This window comes from Fusarium subglutinans, assembly GCF_013396075.1.
Source record: "Fusarium subglutinans strain NRRL 66333 chromosome Unknown NRRL66333_c0000002, whole genome shotgun sequence".
Lineage (NCBI taxonomy): Eukaryota > Fungi > Ascomycota > Sordariomycetes > Hypocreales > Nectriaceae > Fusarium > Fusarium subglutinans.
Window position 1 is genome coordinate 503,673 of NW_023502065.1, and position 21,745 is coordinate 525,417.

General features: G+C 48.7%; 6 protein-coding genes across 6 annotated transcripts; 4 read left to right on the forward strand and 2 right to left on the reverse strand.

Annotated features, from left to right (window-relative positions):
* Positions 1 to 4,323: 4,323 nt before the first annotated feature.
* Positions 4,324 to 6,762, reverse strand: FSUBG_492 (beta-1 3 exoglucanase precursor; the record flags this gene model as incomplete). The annotated part of the gene is made up of 1 exon (XM_036682960.1): positions 4,324 to 6,762. One exon carries the CDS (start codon positions 6,760 to 6,762, stop codon positions 4,324 to 4,326), a length of 2,439 nt encoding a protein of 812 aa, XP_036544015.1.
* A 3,153-nt stretch (positions 6,763 to 9,915) lies between these two features.
* On the reverse strand, positions 9,916 to 12,141 carry FSUBG_493 (f-box WD-repeat; the record flags this gene model as incomplete). The annotated part of the gene is made up of 2 exons (XM_036682971.1): positions 9,916 to 10,906; positions 10,952 to 12,141. The coding sequence occupies 2 exons, from the start codon at positions 12,139 to 12,141 to the stop codon at positions 9,916 to 9,918; spliced, it is 2,181 nt and encodes a 726-aa protein (XP_036544016.1).
* A 2,204-nt stretch (positions 12,142 to 14,345) lies between these two features.
* FSUBG_494 (NADP-dependent alcohol dehydrogenase) lies at positions 14,346 to 14,846 on the forward strand (the record flags this gene model as incomplete). Its single annotated transcript, XM_036682982.1, has 1 exon — positions 14,346 to 14,846. One exon carries the CDS (start codon positions 14,346 to 14,348, stop codon positions 14,844 to 14,846), a length of 501 nt encoding a protein of 166 aa, XP_036544017.1.
* A 722-nt stretch (positions 14,847 to 15,568) lies between these two features.
* Positions 15,569 to 16,700, forward strand: FSUBG_495 (alcohol dehydrogenase (NADP+); the record flags this gene model as incomplete). Its single annotated transcript, XM_036682993.1, has 2 exons — positions 15,569 to 16,002; positions 16,052 to 16,700. 2 exons carry the CDS (start codon positions 15,569 to 15,571, stop codon positions 16,698 to 16,700), a joined length of 1,083 nt encoding a protein of 360 aa, XP_036544018.1.
* Positions 16,701 to 17,335: 635 nt separating this feature from the next.
* On the forward strand, positions 17,336 to 18,828 carry FSUBG_496 (WD repeat-containing protein; the record flags this gene model as incomplete). Its single annotated transcript, XM_036683004.1, has 3 exons — positions 17,336 to 17,408; positions 17,704 to 17,776; positions 17,826 to 18,828. 3 exons carry the CDS (start codon positions 17,336 to 17,338, stop codon positions 18,826 to 18,828), a joined length of 1,149 nt encoding a protein of 382 aa, XP_036544019.1.
* Positions 18,829 to 19,685: 857 nt separating this feature from the next.
* On the forward strand, positions 19,686 to 21,107 carry FSUBG_497 (uncharacterized protein; the record flags this gene model as incomplete). Its single annotated transcript, XM_036683015.1, has 1 exon — positions 19,686 to 21,107. One exon carries the CDS (start codon positions 19,686 to 19,688, stop codon positions 21,105 to 21,107), a length of 1,422 nt encoding a protein of 473 aa, XP_036544020.1.
* Positions 21,108 to 21,745: the final 638 nt, after the last annotated feature.

Below are 21,745 nucleotides of genomic sequence, written 5' to 3' on the forward strand. Positions count from 1 at the left end.
CTTATATACTACAATCTCTGACACTACTGACAGCGAAGTAGCCAAAATACACATACTAAGGGTCACGCATAACGCAGCGGGGAGCAGACGCCTCGTTGCCTTCGCTTTTTGTTGTTCGTGACATCGTATGTTCGAACCCTTAAGCTCCATTATTGCATCGTTCTATTTATCCCTCTCCTTTGATACATTCCATACTAAGACAAGAGTTCCCATTTTTAATAGACATGTTATTATATGTATTCTCTTGCTTCTTTACGTACTCTCAGGCCATAAACTCCAGAGCCACGAGCAGTAGGTCTAGGCATATAACTTTAAGAGCAAGGCAACATACCCTTATATACCAAATCAAATGACTTGTCCACCAGCGAAGTAGCTGCACACCCCAAACATTAGAACACTACCAAGTACTAACGTGGTCGAGTGGGGAGTCCGGAATCCCATAACACTCCCTTCGCTTTTTTCTTTTTGTCGTTAGTATCACAGGTTCGAGTCCATGGTCTTATCTCAATAGACTCTCCTGTCATATACCAAAAGACACGTGAATACTCAGCACCCACATGTTACTTTCCAGTCACTGTGGAACTGCTTTTTCAGCGTACTGTAGGTAGTGAATCTTTTCGAGGATTAGCGGAAGGCCAGCTCTCTTTACGAGGTTCGGCAAGATTACAGGTTATCACAAGCACGCGGCAAGCAATCGCATCAATTTGGGGGGGGGGGGGCGCAAATGCATACCTAGCCATTCTTGTCTTATTGGCAGGTGTCGCCGATGTGCAGAAGCCGCGGATTCTTCGTCCATGTGCTCAGCCTTGCGCTTGGAGGAGGAGCTTGTCTTATTGGCAGATGTCGCCGATGTAGAAGCCGCGGATTCTTAGTCAAGAATTGCCGTTCATGCCCTTAGGGAGCAAGAAAATATCAGAATATGATATAAGATATTAAAATAAATTAAGTACAAGATATCCTAAACTTATACCAAGTCTTTGTACAATTTAGGACTAGGATCCTAAGTTTAGTCTAGTCGAAGAACCCTTTTCACGTTCTTGCATGCCTCGTTGCTATTATCAAGCTTGAATACATCGGAGAATTCTCGCCGCCAGTCCTCTGAGATAAAGTATACAGTAACGGGACCAAATGGGTGGGAAATGCAATACCCCCTCGTATTTTTAAAATTTTGGGCTGCGAACTGGGACTAATAGCTTCAACATGATAGGTAAGTTTGGGGAGTTTCTAACATATTTATACATCTAGCATGAATTCTCTGAATAGCAACACCAGGTTCTGAGCCGGAACGATGTCGTGATGCCTTGCAATTTGCCCCCACCTGTTGGCCTGCTATCAGGCCGTCAGCGCTTGGGGCCGCATGAACTCAGGCAAGCGGCCAAACAAACCTAGCCTCCTTACGTAGCCTTCATATGCCATCATGTCGACCTTACCACAATGCGAGTGATGTTCTGAACGTTTAATATGACTATGACGCCGTGCGGTAAGTAAAGACTTGCCGGGGGTAGGTCACGATGTATAAAACCTTTTCTTATGTTTTGACTGTTCAGTATTCAACACTACGACATCTCTTCGCCCTATACCTTTCTAGTAATCGTCGGAAAGAACAGTCCATGAATCTGGGGTATCGATAATATGATATTGGGTAGTAAACACATGGCTCGGTTTAGTCCAATCCAATCTGTCCTTCTTCGTCCGTACATATGATTGCCACATAGCTCGTCTACATTTTCGATTGATTGGAAAAGTACACCAGTTCGCAAACTTCTCGTTTTTGGATTTGCGACCTCTCTCATTTGCCTCAATAGCCCATTCAACGTCATTTGTACCATCAAGTTCAAGGTTCTCTTCGCCCCATTCCTCTGGTAAATCCGTACCGTCAATCACATCGCAAAGCTGCAGTTCATCGCCTGAGTCTAGACAGCTCTGTATGAAGACATCTAACTTAGGATAAGGTAGTCCTCGAAGGCTGCGTGTGAAGTTGGAGGGTTCACAGATAATGTGGACATCCCTGTCGGGAACAATGGCAAAGGAAAAATTGGTTTCGCAACGTTTGAATCGGTGCCAAGTGTGTATAAGAGATGAGCTTGGGTTGTCCCAAGGTTCCGCGACGTGGTAAGTAGCAGAATGAGGTTCCGACTGTAATAATGCTACAGCTTTATCAACGAGATGTGCCGGGACACAGATTTCCCAGTCCTATTGGTTGTCAACAAACCCATTTCTATTCGGAGAATCGAAGAACATACATTACGCACTCGGGCGGCTCCGTAAAATATGAGAGCAGATGTTCCGACCATACAACATGGGATATCAGCTGCTTCAAGAATACGGGTCACAGCGAGAGCATCGTCAGTGCCATGGCCATTGTTAGAAGCCCGCTTTTTCTTATATGTTTCCGAGAGTTTCGGGGTGAAGGAGGGAGGAGGCGGCAGGGGCCCTGTTGTCTTTTTCCTTGTCCACGACATTTTGCTGGAGCAATACGATGAGTATCTATTTGAAGATGAGAGTGATCGGAGGAGTCAAGTCAAGTGGCACCAACTGCGGGAGATCTAGCCGAATGGATACGGACTGCAGGCGGTCAAACTAGGCAGAATCCATCTTACACATACACCCAATCTAAACATCTCTAATAAATACTAATTACTTGCTATTAATGTAATATTTCACGCTAGGTCATTAAATAATACTTTGCATGTTCACCTCCTCATCCCTAGTTTCAATACTTAGAAAGTGCACACTTAAGTCTCTCCACAAGTCAGTCCACCTGTAACTGCAGATGCAGCTCGGCGAGGTGACTCAACGCCGGCTTCAGAACCCCACACCCACTAACAACCCCTGCAGCATATCACCACCACCACCCAACAACCACAACAGCAACAAAGACCAGTCGCTTATATACCAAAGCGAACAAACTGACACCAGCGAAGTAGCAAGAAATTACAAGCCCAATAGCTCAGTTGAACTAAACTTGCTTGACCATCTCCGGATGGAAAGCCTTCGCTTTTTGTCACCCCAGAGTTCCAGTTCGAGGCCCAGCGTGCCCCTACTGACCAGTTCTTTTTTGCCTTTTCTGGACCTGGGAGACAATTCTGTTGGACATGATATAGTAAATATGTAGCAACCATTTTGGTGGTCTATATCATCTCCTGAGTCAAGCAAGCTTCTCGCTGACTTGCAAAAGCTCTTGGTACACGTGTAGAGAAGTTCTGTACGACACCCTAGCTCAGCCAACACGATCCATGAGTTATAGACCAGATCAACATACAATACTAACAGCGAAGTAGCTAAACCTTTAACTTAACCGTACTCCGGTTGGATCATCCAAGAAACATCTCCTTCGGGAGACTTCGCTTTTTGGCCATGAGTTCGAATGTCAACTGCCCTTGAGCTTCTCAGTTTTGAAACCATGCCGCACCTTTTGCTTCTCGATTTTAGAATTTCCTCAGTTGAAAACGCTACACACATAAGATAAAAATCTACAATTTACTCATTCTCTTTAACCACAGTCTTGTTCTCTGTGCCTGAATCTGCTGGGCTGAGACTGACAACCTTGTCGTTCAGCCGTGGGTCATCGTAACCCCTGCACCAACACCAGGCAACATCAACGCCACGGCACGGCACGGCTCCACGCTAACCTCAACTCCACGACACTGAATCAGCATCAGCCTTGATAATCCATTCTATTACTTTGCCTCCTAGCGAAGTAGCTAAAAACAAATCAACTTTGGCGGAACGGTCAGATTTTCAACTCATCACTCCACCTCCCATCTCCTTCGGGACTCGGCTTCGCTTTTGCTAGTTTGATGGTTCGATTTCCATCAACATTCTTTTTGCCTTTTCGTAGCCCTTCTCCTGAAGATACAAGACATACCCTGTATACATGAATGACTTGCGTTTATTCAAACTCTTTCTCGTCTACTCTTGTTCCATATGGTTCTTTGTCCTTTGTTCTCGGGCTCTGTCTACTGACCGCCTTATGACCACAACGTCCCGCGGTCAAATATCATCACACTTGGCTACGTAAAAACATCACATCAGACTCATACAATGTCATATTTGGGGATCACATTTATTGTCTCAACTTGATTCATTTAGCTACCCTGTCTACTCAAAGGTGAGGTGCACTTATCAAAAGCGTTTTTCGTCGCTTACTATCCGAAACTCCAGTTCCATCCTGGAACAAAAAAGACCCTATGGAAAAAAGAAGAAAGAAAAATCAGAGGCACGTTGAAAGCACATAATCAGCAATGAGCACGTGTCGCTCGGGTATCGCGTTGGCTAGGCGTAAGGAGGCACACCATAAGGTGGTGCGTCGACTTCATCTTCCTAAGATGAGAAGAGCGCGATGGCGGCGCAGAAGTTGTTGCGGTTGTCCTTGTCAAGGATCGCCGACTTGCCGTCAACGTTGACCATGTTGACAGAGGCCTTGGTGCTGATGCCGTAAAGGTGCACCTGCGAGCTCTCAATGTCGATCATGTTGTCCTGGCAGTTGTTCTCGCCGACACAAACCTGGTCGTAGTTGTCGAAGAAGCTGTAGAGGCCTCCTCCATAGATGAAGACATCCTTGGAGTTGACAGCGCGGAGACCCCAGGTACGGGCACATCGCTGAGAGGTACCGGTGCAGGTGGCCTTGAAGTCAGGGTCGAAGTACTTCTTGTTCACGGTGAAAGGGACGGTCGCGTCAGGGTTGCCCTGCATGTAAGCAGTCTCGGTTTGGATGAGCGACATGTAGACATTGGAGGCATTCTCAAGGTGGTAGTTGTAGAGAACGCTATGCTCGGAAGCGGTACCCCACAGCCAAGCGCCCTTGGTGCTCTCAATCAAGACTCCGCGGCCGTTGTAGAGGTTGATCTGAGAGTGATCTGCAAGGTCGAGCTCGTGGTCGGCAACCCAGAACCAGGTGTTCTCAAGGTAACAGCTAGACTGTGTGGTCATGTGGAAGAGCATGAAGGCGCCGAGGCATTCAGGGTTGGGGTCGGCCTTGACCTTGGGGTTCTTCTTGCATTTGTCGGACTGAAGCTGAGTACCGGCAGAGCCACCAACGCGGAAGTGGACATCAAAGAGACCAGCGGAGCCGGGAGTAGAGCCAGCGACGTTGAACTCCATCAAGATAGCACCGGGCTGTGGTCCGAGAGTCTCAAACATGAGGTCCTGGATTTCGACGTTGCCGACATCGCCAGCTTGACCAACTTGCCACACGGGCTTGGGGTTGGCCTGATCCTTGAAGTTCTTGTTGCCACCAGCCATGATGAGAGGCCAGACCTCGCCAACAATCTTGATGTTCTTGGGAACCTTGACAGTATCGGTAATGACATAAGCGCCGTGATCGAAGTAGACGATCTGACCATCTTGGACACTATTGAAGACAGCCTGAATGGCAGCAGTATCATCAGTCTTGCCATCACCCTTGGCACCCTTTGACTTGACGGAGATGAAGTTGGCAGCGGGGACACTGTTGTACTGAGGCTTGGTCTTGGTGACAACATTACCCTTGGAGTCGAGAAGAGCCTTGGGCTTGGTGACAGGAGTCTGAGTGGCCTGGATAGCTTTGCCACTGCCGCCGCTGTAGGCACGACCTTGGACCCAAGATGCAATCTTGGCGTTACCGGGGAGGATAGTAGCACTAGATCCACCACCCTTGACGGCGACAGGGACAGCAGAGGACATGTCAACGTTGTCGATGACAAGGGTGCCGTTGGTATCTGGCTGGGCGGGGTTGTAGTTGGTTAGGACACCGACTGCAGTGTTGGCAATCTTGCTGTCGGTAAGGAGGATAGAGCCGACGTTCTGAACATTGCCGCCAGCAGTCATGTCAATGCCGACCTTGGCGCCAGAAATGTCGAGGCCGTTGAGAGTCCACAGCCAGTTCCAGTTCATGTAGACGGCAGTGTTGCAGTTGCGGAAGGTCATGTTTCGGCTGGTGAACTGTTGACTACCAAAGAAACCACCATATCGACCACCAATGAAAGTGAGGTCGGTCATGAAACCACCGGAGCCGTTGTCGATGAAGATACCTTGCTGTTTGTTGTCGTCGCTAGCGTCTTCAATCATCTGGAAGACAATGTTCTGAAGAGAGGTAGCTTGGGCGACTTGCCAGTGGATACCAGTACCAGAGCTCTTGGGCATACCGGTGAGATCAATCTTGAAGTTGCGGACCTGTCGGAAGAAGTTGTTCTGGTTGGTGTGCCAGTTGGAGCCGTCCGAGTTGTAGGGATCGACGTCAATGACAGCCATACCCTCAAAGTTGGCAGTTGGCTTAAGAACAGGAAGGTTGTTGACATCACCAATCATGTGGGTGTAGTAGTAGGGAAGAATAGGCTTGGAGACAACATAGGTACCAGCAGGGAAGTAGACGAGAGCGGGGGTGACGGTGGAAGAGTCACAGCCCTTACCACAACGGTTGCCGTCAGAGAAGGCAGCGTTGATGGCCTCAGTGTCGTCAGAGCTACCATCACCCTTGGCACCGTAGTCCTTCACGTTGCGGAAGATTTTGTAGTCGGCGGAGCCATAGGCAACGACACCTTGACGCTTGATGTCGGACATCCACCAAGAACCAGCAGCAGCGGCAGCCGAGTAAACAGGAGGCTCGGGAGTGGTAGACTCAGGTGAAGGAGGTGCAGGATATACCGGTGCGACAGTAGACACAGAGGCCGCGGGAGCAGCGACGTCAACCTCAACCTCAATAGCCTGAGGAGCAGCCGAAGCTGGGAGGGTAAAGAGGCGCATGGCCAAGAGAGAGGCCGTGACAATAGTCGAAAGCCCCATGATGACGATGAATAGCCAGCTAAATCGTTGTTTCTGGGGTGTAGCGGTATAGAATCGCTGTAGAGAGTGTGTTGATATTGCAGATGGCTATGAAGGATGCAGTCAGTATGTCTGTATTTTCATATCTTGTTGTGAGAAATTAGAGAATATCATACGCAAAGCAACTCTGGGGAAAGCAGTGTAATGTGAGAGAAAAGATGTCTCAGTCTTGAGCTCGAGAGAGCTGTCAACTAGGGTCGGGGTTGGGTTTTGTGTAGATCAATGTGAACAAAGGAAGGGAACAATGATGTGCACAATGGTGAAGAAAGGATGAAAAGAGAAGATGGATGAAGGAACAGACGAGAATAAATAAGGCAGAGAATAACAGCAACAATGACTCTGGCTCAGACACTGGCACTGGCAGAACGAAAGTGAGGTGCAGTGTCTGAATCGAATTGGCAGCCTGACACTGTCGACAGCCGTAAGAGTCCAAGTGAGGCAGGTGATGATATCTCGGCAGCTTTCGACAGTGGCACCGAAAGGGTGTACAGCCCAGCAGGATCTATAAACGCTGAGACCACTAGGAATCAATTGTTTACATGATCATGACCATGATCCGGCCGGCAATGCTCGAAAGCGGCACTTGAGAGAGATGAGGGTTCCCACGTGTTGTTGGTCCCTTGTTCCGCTTGCATATTGAGGCTTGTTCACTGATGAAACTTACCAGGTAGATCAATAGGTCAAGGAAAATAAGACCAAAAATCTTAAAAGCCAAGAAACAAGTGTATTCAAGGGAGAGACGGGCACTGGCTTGTTGTTTAAAAGGCAGGCAAAATAAAAAGAGAGGGTGGTGATCAAAGATGACGCTGTCCCAGACAAGCAGGAATATGAAGAATAAAAAAGAGAGGCAAGGAGAGACACACGCGATCGCGTGTTCACACGATAAAGACTGACTGTCGGGGTGGAGGGTGTGGTGTGGTAGCTTTCGACTGACTTGAAATGGAACGGAAGAAAGGGAAGACAAGACAAGACAGGGCAAGGATAGTAGATATACACATGCACACGGTTGGGATGATTATATGTGACATGCATTATTGATTGACTCGACTTACCTTATTATTGCCCTGACCAGGAACAGGGATCTCATCGTGGTAACTCTCCTCGGACGCCATCCGCCTTCTCTGCCTCCGAGGGCCTGCCATTGGAGTGGAGTGGTCCATTGAATTGTCTGTTCACTCTCTTCCAAGGGGCTGAAGCTAGACAAGGGCGGGCTGAAAAAGAGACAAGATTAAAGTGATCGTCATTGGCTATGGCAGCATCACGGACCGTTTCAAACAAGGCCGACCAGGCCAGAACAAAACATGAAACGATAAAAGATGATGATACAAGCAAGTCAAGGATTGGATGCGTTGGATGAGTACCTATTGTACGGAGTAGGATGATGAACGTCGGTCGAGGCGATGATGCAGGAATAGAGAACCTGGACCTGGCGGGAAAGGGGAACAGAACAGAACAAGCTCGTCCAGTTACCGAAGAGAACACCCTTGATCTCTCGACAAAAAGGGAAAGTACCTGTGCCCGGACGAAATCAGTCTAGCGCCCTGTTTCACAGGACGACCCCGGACAAGCCAGCGGGTGGCTCACGCTACATCTCCCGGATCAAAAGAACCGGGGCATGATCTAAACAGCGGCAATTCTGTGCCTGCGCACTAAGTAAAGGCTCTAAGAAGCCATCACAAGTCCAAACCACCAGATCATGCATCTCAGAACCATGATTCACTATAACACCGCCTAAAGAAAGTGGGTGCTCTCTCGCTCTCGCTGCAAAGATAACCCGTGGCTACCAGTAACGTGGTATCGACAAAACTAGTAGCTTGAACACCCCATGTCATCCACCATTCCTTCAGGACTCAATACAAGACGAAACTACATTCCTCTCCCACTGAAGCATTACGCCATGGTCCGTTTAATTACCAAGACATTCCCACTCTCTCTCTCTCTCTGCGCCATGGCATAGAATCCTCCTTACGGTCTCAGGACCCTTCCAAACACGCGCGCGACTACCATGTTAAGCGCTTAATCATGTTGCGGCCGAGATGGCTCCGGTAGAGTTTCGTGAGGTGATGCTAATTAAAGGGATTTACAGTAGGGGTCTCACCTTTTCCTTGGCTGGGTCTCTGTAGTGGCGGCTATGAAGCCATTCAGAGCCAGAACCGAGCATGAGAGTCTCCAAAAGCAAGTTTTGGAGCTATTGATATTGAATTAATGCCATTGATTTTCGCAAATATTGAATGTCGGTGGCTTTGATGCCACCACAGCCAACAAATCCACTTGTGGTCCCCTGTTTTAAAACACATCTCCCCACATCCCGCCACACCATGAAGCGCATTCCAGCCCAATCCATCACCTCACAATACACATCAGTCTGAGGGTAAGGTATCCCTAGAGTCGTATTTAAGGTCAACGGTTGCCTGCATGTGGTACAACAATTACTCTAATAAATCTATACCACCTACCCGATATAGCACAGGATAGTCCGTCAAAGTCAGGTGAACTACGAACATGCAGACGCAGACATGAAATATATTAATTAGTTCAGGGTGCGTGTTTATGCAAAATCTGTTTCTGAACTATTCCCTTCCACATGATCTACGTTTATCCATCACACGCTATGTGTTTCACTCCGCATCCTTTTTCATCCCGCATTTCGATATCGATGCGCGTTCCCGTGGATCTCGGACTCCCTTGTTTCACGCATCGGCCATGAACCCCGTAACCACTTAAACAATTTAATCCACCGTCCGTCGTGAAACGAAGCACAGAATCAGAGACTCGGAAGACCCCAGGACTTGAACTCGAAAGCAATAGTTAAGTAAATTCATTTATATAAACTCCAGACGCAGTCTATGTGATCCAGATCGCTCATCAACGCTATTGGCGAGTATCCCTCATGAGCGATAGATCCATCGCCGGATCTCAAACGTGCTCCGTGAGGTTGCACGCATGCACCATGTCCATGTCCATGTTCCATCCAACATGCCCTAATGCTGCCTTACATCTTAAAATCAGTCTAGCAAACCCTTCCATGTCATAAAGTCGTAAAGCCAGTTCCATCGTGTTCGTCTGGCATATTAGTATCCGCCCATTCGTATTATTCCGTCGCATGCTCGGGGCTCAGATAAACCCTCCCTCGATCTGTAGAGGCCTGGCACTCTCGATATTCTCAATACCATCAACATCAGCACCAAAGTCCATTATCAAAATCTTGGGATCTTGCCCTGTGCTGACAATGCGACGGTAATCACTCTTCGCACTCAAAACCCAGCTTGCGTGCCACTTGGGAAAGTCGAGCAGCTGGTGTCCAGTCTCCATATCCCACACCTTAATGTCGGTGTCATAGCTTCCAGAAACCAGTCGGCCGCTCACACTATCTATGTGCAGACTGCGAACCAGGTTCTCGTGGGCGCGCATCTCACGGAGACACTCGCCTGTGTTGGCATCCCAGATGCGGATAACTTTGTCGTTACCAGCAGATGCAATGTATCGGCCATCTTCGGAGAATTGGGAGCAAGCAAGCCCCTTGGTGTGCCCCGTGAACTCTCGAATATTTTTGCCTGTTTCAATGTTCCACAGCTTGACGCGGAAATCTCCCGAACAAGACACGATGGTGTTGCCCCGCATCTGTACTGCGTTAACAGGTCCGCTGTGTCCCCGGAGCTGCTTGATCAAGTCACCCGTGTGGCGATCCCAGACACAGATGCTGAAGTCCTTGCTGCATGTGACGATATGCTTGTCGTCAAAGGCAAGATCGAGAACAGCTGCGGTGTGGTGTCGAAGTCGGCGAATGGGACGGTATCCTGCGCGTACGTCGTAAACGATGCAGGTAGAGTCGGAGGATCCAGTGACCAGGATCTCGTCGTCATACTGCAGGCACAGAATAGAGGCCATGTGATGCGTAGGGAATGATGTGCTGCGAGGCATAGAGAAGTTTGACTTCTCGTTGTCGGAGGATCCTGAAGCGAAATGAGTAGGGTTGCCGTCCTCGTCAATAAGCATGTCGGGTTCGGCGATGACCTCAGGCGGTCCAATGATGAGGGTGCATTCAAGGGTATGCATATCCCATACCCGAATCGTCTTGTCGCGGGAACCAGTAATGATTTTGTGCCTTTTCAGGTTAGTAAACCACTTGTAAAAGGACCGAATAACTTACTCGTCGAACTGAAGGCAGTAGATGCTATCCTTGTGTCCATTCAGATAGACAGGTCTGGCCTTGCCAGTCTTCCATCTCTGGCTCAACTCCTGCTTGACACGGTAAATGTCCTTCCAGTCATTCGCTGGTGAAATAGCAGGAACTCCGAGACCACTTCCAGGCGCAACGGGCTCGCTTGTAGCGTAAGTGGCAGTAGTCTCACGAAGACAAGACTCACGCCAGATGTGTTGGTTGCTAACAATCTTATTCCAGTCCTTGCAAACCATGCTGGCCTTGGTGAGTGCTGGAGCGTCGAGGTTTGCGAGGACATGAATAGCGAGCTCTGCAGGGAGTCTGGAGATAAAGTCGATCGTGCTAATAGCAGCATTTTGCTCCATCTCAGTCTCACTCTCGGCTCCAGGAAGTGTCACCGTAATTCCGATTCCGCTCTCACGATCGTTGCTCTCGTCGTTGGTACTAGGATTCAACCACAAGTTGTACAGGCCTTGGCGGGCGAGGTATTCATTCTGCATAGCAGCTGAGGCCTTAGCAGCAGCTCCAGAGTTGCTGGGAATGACGGGTGGCTCGCCACGAAAACCGGGAATCGGGAGATGTGAGGAGTTCTCGTAGTTGTAGGCGTTCTGATCATGTTTCAGGTCAAATCCATAGATCGATCGTGAGCGACGAACGGTTGCTTGTCGAAGACGGCTCCAAGTCGAGTGCGCATTGTTGTATGACGTAGTAGGTCTACCAGCCTCGGGTTGTTCGACATCTTCAGCAATAGAAGGTCGTCGATGAACTATGCGGTTGATCGACAGTGAAGCGCGGCGAAACATGCCTTTGATCTGCTTGGCACCTGGAGTGTGGAAGTGGTGTTGGTGCTGGGTCTCGTGATGAGCGCTGTTCATATCGTGGAACTCGTCTTCGGTATCGTCAACAGCGAGATCGTTAAAATGCCGAGAAAGATGCTGCGAATGAGAATGGTCATGACCAAAAGCAAATGATTTAGGACGTCGCCAGGGCATAGAAAGGCTCATGCTGCGGTTTCGAGGGGGGGCAGCTGTGTGCATGGCGGCTGCTTCAGGGTGGAGAGTACTGTTCGCAGTCTGGGCAGGCGTCGAGGTGCCAAACGGCGAAGATTCGGAGGGAGATTCCAACATGGCCTCTTGAGCAGGAGCCCAGTCGCTGATGGGGAAGATGCGTTTGGTCATAGTCGAGGTGGTAGCAAAACTGTCGAACTAGAGAAAGGAACGTGTATCAGGTCCAAGCGGGCTGTGCTGGAACTATCGGAGCTGCAAACGCAGATAATCGAACGACGACGTATATAAAGGAATGTCGAGTCGACCAAATAGTCGAGCAGTGAGGAACAACGAGCTAAATGAATGCGCTCGTCGCAGGTTTTGACCTCTGTCGTTGTGTTTACGATCGGGCGGTCGGTATGGTAATGGTCAGGTCTGGTCGCTAGGGGCGGTCTCAGGCCTTTCTTTAAGTTTCGCGGAACCTTGATTTGGGCCCGTTTCTGGCGTTGGTCGTTCGGTGTTGGGTGGCAACGGTACACGAAGCAAACACCGCAAAAAAGAGACGGAGGTTTCAGAGGGAGTTTTAGTACTCTTTATACGCTGTTTGCTAATCCCAACAGAAAAGCAGAAAAAGAACAACAGGAAAAGGAGTAGAAAAGGAATGGAGATGGATGTGAGGGAGGAAGAGCAGGCTTCTTGAGGAAAAAAGCCGTTGCGATTAGCAATCCCGGTAAAATCAGCGGAAGACAGGGGGGCTTGAACTTAAAGGGCGAACTGAACTGCCACTGAAGGGATCTGGAAAACAGGGGGTCCCTGATTGTGTCTTCACTGTACGTACAGCACAGCACAGCACAACAACAAGACGAGTCAGAAGTACGGGATGATCAGGGGAATAAAAGAAGGAGAGGGTGTCATCTAGAAAAGGGAAGAGATCAAAAGTATCTCTTAACAGAAGCTAGTGCCCCATAGGGCGAGTCACGATACTGAACGACCCTTGGCGGTGATGTAAGGCGACTGGTCCCAAGTCATGCTTAACGCCATCTACAGTACACGATGACATGCACTTATGAGCTAGCGCTGTCCCAGAAGGAGTCTTGGAATGCGGGAAAGGACAACGATTTCTTGATTTATTATCGGGCGGAGGTGGATCGTACGGTTCCAGTTTTTCTCGGGGCCCGCGATTCTCGTCTTACTCGGTCCGGCCTGAACAAGCTCATAGTTAGACACTACGTCGTTGAAGAAGATGGTTATGAGGCTAAAGACTATGACGGTAAAAACTCTCTTTGCTTTTTCAATCTGTAGCGGTGAGGTCCCCTGAATACGGTAGCAGTAGCATCTGTCGCTAGCCGCCCCTCCATCAAGCCATCCTCAGCCAATACCGAACAGGGCGAAAGAAACTCAATGGTGGCGATGCAAACTTTCCGTATTCTTATTCCCGTGCTGATTTCTTTTCCAAAGAAATCTGCAGGTACTGAGTAATGCAACAATGCCGCAATACCTGTGATTGCAAAGTAGCAGCAATGTTGGGCCTTCATATCAACACCGTTGATCCCTATTGACCAGACCTCCAACGACCAATGGCTGTGTAACATCGATTCACCACAACAACAGCGTTACTTCGTCCAGGGGTCTGGATCAACACCCCGAACAAGCTAATTCCCCAAAGCAACCCCGGATTCAGCTGGACTCGCTGACTGATCTCACCCACAGGGGATGAAGACCCTGATTCTGCAGTTTCATTAACAGTATTGTACCTCTACGAGTGCACAGTTTAAGCCTGAAACGATTTGCGAAAAGATTGATGTAGATCAGTCCCTGACATCCGTAGAATGAAAAAATCTGACGGATTGGAGGAAGTGATCGACAAGTCGTTAAGAACTTGGGTTTGGCTTACAATTGGTGAATCGGACAGTCCGATACCGGTTCCATGGAACCAGTCAGCCACCACTGGGAAATTCTCCATATGGGTTGATCTGGATTTCTGTAAGCTCGAATTGACTTCAGCCTGAAGCTTCAAGTCTTGAAGGTCTAGACCTCGAAGTGTCCTGAGTCTGGACATCATGGCTACCCTACGGAACACCTTGACACCTTGCTTCAAGGTCGATAATTACTATCTTCAGGACAAGCGCTATAACTTACAGAATGTTAGAGCCGGTAGGTCTCATGCTAAGTACCCAATATTGCATCTCAATTCCAGCAATCTTCAACTTTGTCTCAGGACACAGCCCTTCCGGGAGTGTAATGCTGCAGGGCTGTCGTGGGGAAGACAGTGGATCAAGTTTTTCCCGTGTCAAGGATCCGTACTGAAGTTTTTGAGAGCCTGTTCATCATCACCACGTAGCAACATATCAAAGACAAAATACACCTCCCTGTCATCACATCAAATCACCTTCATCATGGCCACCCCAACCCCGAGGCCCTCCCAAGTGGCTTTCCGCATCCATCCCGTCTATCGCATCTTCTTCCTCATTCTTGAACCCATCTCCGCCCTCACCGGCGCTTTCTACACTCATTTTCGCCAAGGAACTTACCTGAACCTCCTCCACGCAGCTTCAGCACCAGCAGAAACGCCAAAGGCTACATCTGTAGCTATGTCGCAGCTAGCCAATATGTTCTTCTTCTTTGCGCTCAATGAAGCGCTCGTTCTGCGATCTACAGCGGATTTGCGGGTTTGGAGGACGGTCCTGCTTGTACTACTTATTGCGGATCTGGGACATTTGTTTTCGATGAGTGAGCTTGGGCCGAGTATTTATTGGGACGTCATGGCGTGGAATGCTAGTGACTGGGGGAATGTGCCGTTTGTGTATCTCGGTATGACTATGAGAGTGAGCTTTCTGCTGGGAATTGGACTGGGAGAGTCGAGGGCTTTGAAGAAGAAGGATTGGAAGAAGCAGTGAGCTTTTCGGACTGTTATAGCGAGGCTCGGTATCTAGGCATGCGAGATTTCGGGTTGGAGCATCCGAATTTGTGGTCATGAGGAGGAATGACTTGGATATAACTTGACTACGCCTTGATAAGACATGATATAGCAAGGTCTAGAACCTATGATGCCGTATGAAAGGATACCCCCAATCAGGACAAATGGAACTATAAAACACATCTCGAGCCACCTCCTCGCAGATCGCCAATGCAGCTTCTCTCATGCTACCTCACCCCCCACGATTCTTGGTGGAGGAATTCAGACTCCGGCGGCCCACGATAATCCGAGCTTCATGTCAAGAGTCATGATGGCCCCTCAACCAATGACATGCTCACATCGGCTATCGGCTATCGCATGTCGCCTGTCTGCAATTCGGGTATAGCGTCCCGAAACCCCCAATCTCTCAATGCGACACTTCAATGCCTTCCCCCCAAACCGCGTCGCTTACTCGAATCAGATGATCTTTCATGATGGAGGGGTCGTAGTAGAAAAAAGTGCCCCTCACACGTAATGGATACGGTAGTCAACGCGATGAGGGGTGAGCTCTGAGGTTGTTTCGACGAGTGGGGGTTTCTGGTCGGCTCGTCGTCATGAGATGAGCTTTATAAAGGAAGAGAAGCCCCAATTGACTTGTTCTCAATTGCTTTGCTCTCTCTTTCTCGTCATCTCAATAAGCAAAGTTCTGTATCAATCATCATCATGTCTGTTCCCGACAAGTTCCAGGGCTTTCAGTCCCCCAGCGCCGAGCACTGGACCGACTTCCAGAAGAACTCTTTTGAGCCCCGTCCCTTTGGCGAGTACGATGTCGACATCAAGGTCGAGTGCTGTGGTGTCTGCGCCAGTGACCGTCACACCATCAGCGGCGACTGGGGCGGTTGCCCTTATCCTCTCGCCGTAGGCCACGAGGTTGTTGGCAAGGTCCTCCGTGTTGGTGACAAGGTTACTCTCGCAAAGGTCGGTGACCGTGTCGGTGCTGGTGCCCAGGTTTGGTCGTGTCTTGAGTGCCATCAGTGCAAGAATGACAACGAGACCTACTGCAAGCACCAGATCGACGCCTATGGCGCTGATTACCTCGATACTGGTTTCAAGACCCAGGGTGGTTACTCTTCTCACAGCAGAGTGCATGAGTACTGGTGAGTACACTTGCCCGCTCAATTGATCTCACAGACTTACAATTCATAGGGTCTACCCCATTCCCGAAGCCCTCTCCAGCACCCAAGCTGCTCCCATGCTCTGCGCCGGTATCACCGTCTACAGCCCACTGAAGCGTCTCGGCGCCGGACCCGGCAAGAAGGTCGGTATCGTTGGTATCGGTGGTCTTGGCCACTACGGTGTCATCTTCGCCAAGGCCCTCGGTGCCGAAGTCTGGGCCATCTCCCGTTCACGAGCCAAGGAAGCCGACGCTCGCAAGATGGGTGCCGATGGCTTCCTGGCCACTGGTGAGAAGGACTGGACCAAGGGCCACGAAATGTCCTTCGACATCATCATCAACACTGCCACTTCTTTCGACGGCTTCGCTCTCAGCGAGTACCTCAGCCTGCTCGATGTGCACGGCCACTGGAACTCCGTTGGTCTTCCCGGTGGTGATGGTATCTCCATCCGCAACCAGGACTTCATCACCAACGGTTGCTACATCGGAACATCGCACTTGGGCAGCCGACGTGAGATGCTTGAGATGCTGCAGCTCGCTGCTGACAAGGGCCTCAAGTCATGGATTGAGGAGATTCCTATCTCCAAGGAGGGCCTTCAGCAGGCCATGGAGGCTCTGGAAAAGAGCTCTGTTCGCTACCGATCTTGCATGACCAATTATGAGGAGGCATTTGGTGCTTGAGCGTGTGATATTGTGAAAAAATAAAAAGAGGGAGTTTGTTGGGAGTAGCATTGGGAGTTATGAATGAGTTAATGGTGGAGCTGAATGCTCTTGTTGGCGCGCATCAAAGACACCTTGATGGGTCGAAATGACGAATAAGTCTGTCTGGTATGATCAGTGTGATCGTGCCTGAATGAAATGATGAATTGAACATGATGAAATCTATCCGTTCGTTGTCGCTCTCCGTGATCGGATGCAATTGTCACTTTAGTTCATAAGCTGAATAGCAAGTATTTACAAAGCAATGATTTCATAATCAATGATTCCATTTCTGCTTTCTAATGGACCATCACGTAGTATCGTTTTGGAGTTTTTGGCTCAGAAGGCTAGACCACTTTCACTTATACTCCCCGCATCGAAACTCATGGGGTTGTGGGGGTCTCCATCTCACCTTTTCACATCACAATGAGGATCCAAGAGCTGTGAAGATGAGCTGTAAGAGGGTAGCTTGAGTGATTAACTGTCGGTAAAGAGTAAATGATCTTCAGAGTCATTGCATACAATGTCAAGATGCGGGCTATCATGAACCCGCTTGAGTATCATTCTTACAACCTCCAATTCCCTCTTCACGTCCAAAAATAACGAAGCCTGCACCCATGTCATCAACGCTATCCCTAATTCTGCCACGCCGAATTCTTCTCCGTGTATCTCCAGCGGAGACCGGCGGGTGTTAGTAGTGACTCACCCCTACCGGTGCATGTCTTCAGCCTTTTTCACGACATACTGAGAATAATGCGAAAATTTCTGACGGATTTTGCTAGCAGTCGCTTTTGAGCCTCGCCAAATCGAGGGATGTGATTAGCAATATGTAAGATTCGGTGTGCTTAGACGCAGGGAGGAGTCATCGTGGTGGGCTTCGCGGTTTGTTTAAAGATCAAGGTGATTGCCGGTTTTTTTGGAAGTTGGCGATACCTTCAAACTACACTCTACAAGACAATACTACAAACAATACAATCACATCAAGATTTTACAAAACTTTTGGATACCTTCTCCACATTTATTCCTTCTCTCTATCGACCATCGATCATTGCCAACATGTAAGTCTAGCCCCTTTCAACCTCGAGCTCACAGCTAACGACACTATAGGGGACAATCACCTGCATCTCCTTCAGCTGCATCATCAAGATCTCAGACTCCAGGCTCAAGAGACCCAACGGCACTTATGGAAATCACACGTCGCTTCAGCCGCTCTTGTAGTAAGGCAGAGATCGCCTCAGTAGGCATCTCCCCTGCTACATCAGCTGTCTTCGCGATCTACACAGCTGCGCAAACCTCTCAATCCTGGATCGACGTCTTTGACATCAAGACTCAAAGCGGCTACTCCAAGACAAGCGGCTCGCGCGCTGTCTTCTCCCCCAATGGCTCAAAGTTGGCTACTATCAGGGACTGGACCGTTCAGTTCACAGGAGGCTTCGACTTTCACCACACTAGCACCGTCTTCCTGAGGGACTACGTCAGTGGAAAGACGGCTTGTGAACTCAAGGAGGCTAAGGGTGAGCCAATTGCTTGGAGCCGTGATGGGAGACTCATCGCAGTCGGTGAAGCGAGGAATCGCATTGGAGTTTGGGACGTGAAGAACGGGGTCCGTGTCGGAAAAGTTCTGAGCCACATCGACGCAGTTACTCACGCTGCTTTCCTCCCCGACCAGAGCCTCGTCACGATCTCACGCGACGGAACGCTGCGCATCACCAACACCAAGACCTGCAAGACAATTCGCCGTCTTGAAATCGACGGCTCAAACAACCCCCGCGCTCTAGCAGTCAGTCCCGATGGTCGACGCATCGTCTCAGTCTGGGGAACAAGCGTTCACATCTGGATCCCCTCTGTCAACGACTTGACGTCTTACAACCTCAACGCGGTGCGACCCTGTGAGGGATGGCCCCTCGCGATCTCACCCGATTGCCGATACATGCTCTGCAGAACTGAAGATGGTTTCGACATCATGAATGTTGCGACGGGAACGATTGTGTACGATGAGGCTACGGAGGAGATGGTAATGTCTGGGGCTTTCGATGAGGATGCTAAGGTTTTGGTTCTTGGAAGGATGGATGGCGTTGTTGAGGTTCGGGATGTTTTTGACAGAAGGTGAAAAGTTGTGATACCCTAGGATGATCAGATTGTAAACGAGCTGGATAAATGTGTTTTTGACAGGATGGGCGTTTGCTTAACATGGGCGTATAGGAATTGTTACTGTTTCTCAGATATTCAACATCGTTGATTGTAAGAGCATATGCCAGGCTCTCAACAGCAAGTATTTATATACCGAAAATTAATTTCTTCAATTATTTATATTCATGCATGTTCGGTGGAGCAGGCAGCGAGATGGCCTCAGTTTTGACTTTTGACATTCCTCAAGCTGAATGGACCCAGGGGTAACAAAGTTAAGAAACGCCACATCAGTGATATTTTGCAAAGTCAAACAGTAAGCGGCAAATCAGGAGGTCACATCAAATGATACAGTCACAAGCCGAAGCGTACAGTTTGTTACATAGGTAGACTCTCACCAAATCACACTCAGACTCGCATCAACGACACTTAATATTGTATCAAAGTTTGTTCCTTCCAGCCCTTATAATCTCGTCGCGAGTCCTCCCAAGGTCTCCCTTCTTCATACTTATCCAAAATCATATTAACCATCCATCGATATTTCCAAGGACCAGTATCACTTGCTAAACTATATCCCTAAGAGGACGCATAAAGCTCAACCCCTCAGTCACAAGCAACAAGAGACCTGGCCACCAGGAACTTCGCGTTTAGTAAAAAGCTTTTCAGGCTTCCTAGCCATTCATCAGACGACCAGCCAAAGTTTCGACGTCCTTTCTGGCTCCTCGAGGCGTTAGCCAGAGATATATACACATTTTATCCTTGATCTATCTATCTTATTGAGGTATCAGACAAGGTCAGCGAAGAAACAAAGTCGAGACACATCCTATATAGCCCGTCATTATGGAAAACCCACCACTCCCGACAGAGATCTTGTACCAGATTTTCGAGCACTTCTGTCTACATTGTCAGGAGAAAGGTTCCGTCTCCCACGAAAGGATCTTATGTAATAAGAAGGATGAGAACCGCTGGGCTCTCCTCAGCCTTAGCAGGACATGTAAGAGCTGGGGATGTGTTGCACAGAATATCCTTCATCACTACTTCAAACATTCGGATGATAAGCATCAGATCAGTTTCTGCAGGACAATTTGCGAGAATCCAGAGCTTGGCAATCAGTTACAAGTGGCCATCCTCGGGCTAAACGCAGGCATCGACCAGAAGTTATTTGCCAACTCTTATTGGTTCAAGGAATCCATGACTAGGTATGGGCACTTGCTTGGGATAAGTCCGCTCTACCTGCAGAGCTCTGTTGCCTCATGGGGAGATTTTATCGCACCGATTATCCTACTTCGAGCTACCAACCTCAAGCATCTCGTCGTTCACGGCCCTTATAATCCATTGATCTTCTACAGATTCAGTATGGAAGCCGTCATACGGAACAAAGCTCTGAGTACGAAACTCGAGTCTCTTTCGGTAGGGCAGCAGGACATAGCCTCCCTCGGGGATCTGCAACCAAAGGTTCCAACAGATCTAAATACTTTCGGGGGACTTCTCATAAGACTGGAAAACCTCGTGACGCTTTCCATATCGCGACCTGACCTCGAAAGTCTCCCAGAGAAACTCCCACTCCAGAAGCTGCGAAGGCTTCGGATAGGTAATGCGTGCCTGTCAAAGAACAGTCTGCAGAGACTCATCAACAGCACAGAAAACCTGGAGGCGTTTGTTTATAGGGAGATTGAATACGCCGATAGATCACAAACCACCAGACTTGTTACATCTAAGGAGATCTTTGAGATGCTTTTACCCATGAAAGATACACTCAAGAGAGTCGTTATGAGGATGTACAGCTCAGAACGCCCCCCTGCTGCCATGGCTCAGCTAGTCAAGCTGCAACAGTTACGAGTCAACGCAGGAGTATTGTGCGATATCTCCACCATGAGATATCATCGTTTGGACTTTGTAAAGGATGCCCTGCTCAATGTGTTCCCACCGAATCTACAGACGCTGTGCCTCGATCATAGCCACACGGACGCACCTCGATATCGAGAGGCTTTGGGGTGTTACATATCGTCTACCTACAGAGAATCTCCTCAGGAGCAAAAGCTAAGAGAGGTGACTCTTCATTTCGTGGACAAAGCCTATCCAAATCCAGCCCCGTGGACACCGCCTGGTGTACGGCCAACAAACGCAGATGAAGAGGAGTTACTCCGCAGAGAATGTTGCCCATTATGGCTTGAGAATGGGCGTATAACTACCACGACAGAACCGTTCTTATGGTATAGCTGCGATAAGGTCGGTGAAAACACAATGTTACCACATGTATAATTTTAGAGACGTTCGTTTTAGTCTAATAGAACCTGGAAATGCTGTTTTTGGTCCTATCTACTCTACTAATAAAACTATCCGAGATAATAGTCTTTGGCATGAATATAATCCGATGTTATTCAAGTTCTCTCAGAAATCTACATACACAAAAACAAAAGAAACTGATGATAAGACCGGTGTAAGAGATTGAGGGTGTTGATTTGCGGAAACATGTTGAATACACAAATATCCAAGACGGCTCGTTGAGCATTCATGTCACAGCCACATGTTACGACATGTAGCTTAGACTCTAACTCTACATACAACGCAGAAATACACACCAAACTACATCTTCACAGGCATCAGACTTTTGATTGGCGTCCCCAGTACCAAGATTCGGAGTTACAGTAAGTCACAAGCTACCATTGGTGCCACGTTGTAAGAGATTCTCAGTATTATTGGATCAGGATGCACTGTAGACAAATTTCACAGAGATCAAGCTGCTTTTAGGTTTCTCATACCAACAAAACCTATCTCTGATTAGGAAAGAGAGTGATGTGGCACTCTAACATTGTATCACCTTTCTAAGAGCCACAAGCAGACAGTCAAGTCTGGGGTTATATTCACTAACCCCCAAGTTACCTGAATGCCGAATGAGA